The sequence below is a fragment of the Pteropus alecto genome, unplaced genomic scaffold (genome assembly GCF_000325575.1).
Source record: "Pteropus alecto unplaced genomic scaffold, ASM32557v1 scaffold45, whole genome shotgun sequence".
NCBI lineage: Eukaryota > Metazoa > Chordata > Mammalia > Chiroptera > Pteropodidae > Pteropus > Pteropus alecto.
Window position 1 is genome coordinate 29,311,175 of NW_006442491.1, and position 1,382 is coordinate 29,312,556.

Consider the following 1,382-nt stretch of genomic DNA (forward strand, 5'->3'; position numbering starts at 1 on the left):
CTGTAGCCAGATGCAGTGGGGACTCCTCTGTGCTCCTCTGTGTTCATCCTACACCATCTCTCAGGTCATTTAACGCAGTTGATCATGTCCTGCCTGAAAATTTTTCTTCACTTTACTCCTGGTCCTACTCCCACCTCACTGACTGGATTTTCCTCTTTCCAACCTCTAAATGATAGCGTGCCCTTGTCCCCAATCCTTGGACTTCTTCTCCTCTCTGTGCATACTCATTCCCTGTGATCTTGTCTAGCCCCGCAAGCTTTAAATAGCATCTCTGTGCTAAAGACTCCAAAATTTATGCCACCAGCCTTAACCTCTCATGTGAGCTCCAGACTTGAACTCTTGGGCTCCACCTTCTAAACATGCCTTTGCATTAGTCATCACCACCTTAATAAAAGACAATATCATCTGCCTTCAATCATGTTTAAAACCTGGTCAGCCCTATAATCTAGGAATCTGTTATACTCCTCATTCTAGCACGGTTTCTCAACCTCCGCACTATTTGGGGCCAGATAGTTCTTTGTTGTGAGGGACTGTAAAATGTTTGGTGTCTTTCTCTAGAAGGTAGCTGGATCCATGGACAGATGCCAGACCCATTCAGGGTCCGTCCTCTTCCCCCTACCACGGGCTGCAATGTAGGGTAGGTGGTGGAGTGCAGGGAGCTCGTGGTAAATCGGGCAGCCTTGGTATGAGCCTGGGTGGTGCAAGTGGCCTCTACCGCTAGATGCCAGTACCTCCCTCCCTCCCGTTGTGACCACCAAAAATGTCTGAACATTGCTAGCACAGCGGGCACTAGGACCCTGCGCGGCGCCGCGTCCGGGGGGCGGCGGGCGGGGAACGGGGGCAATCTGCTCTTTCTGTCTCCCAGAGCCGGGCTGCGGCCACTTGTGCGATCCGGGCCGTACCGCGGCCGCCCGGGCCCTTTCCGCACCATGAGCCGTAAGTTTACTGTCACCTCGCTGCCCCCCGCGGGGCCCGCGGGGACTCCAGACCGAGAGTCCCACCGGGATTCGGCCGCCGAGATCCTCCACCTCTCAGGGGAAGACGCCAAAGGTAGAGGCCGCAGGGGGCGGGGCCTGCCGGGGTGGGCGGGGCGACAGAAGGGGTGGGGCCACGGTGGGCGGGTCTTCTTTGGGGGGTGGAGCGCCCAGCCGAGCGCCAGAGAGCGGAGACCTAGGGGAGAAGGAGGGAGGAGGGATGGGAAATTGTGAATGAGGGGCCGGATTCGAAGTGGGCGGGGCCACGGGAAGAAAGCGGGATTAGAAGCGAAGGGGCGGCTCTTGTGATGGGGGTATAGGGTCAAGCGGGGGCTGGGGTGGAGGGCACTAAAAGGGCGGGGTCATCTCGAGTAGGAGGCGGGACCAGAGGGCAGAAGGTGGAACCAG

At 57.6% G+C, this 1,382-nt stretch overlaps 1 protein-coding gene across 1 annotated transcript in view; it reads left to right on the forward strand.

Annotated features, from left to right (window-relative positions):
• Positions 1-881: 881 nt before the first annotated feature.
• Positions 882-1,382, forward strand: part of SLC12A5 (solute carrier family 12 member 5) — a 35,117-nt gene continuing 34,616 nt past the window's right edge. The window contains exon 1 of the mRNA XM_025039734.1: positions 882-1,050. Coding sequence (XP_024895502.1) covers positions 930-1,050 — 121 coding nt within the window. The 5' untranslated portion in view covers positions 882-929. The remainder of the gene's footprint in view (positions 1,051-1,382) is intronic.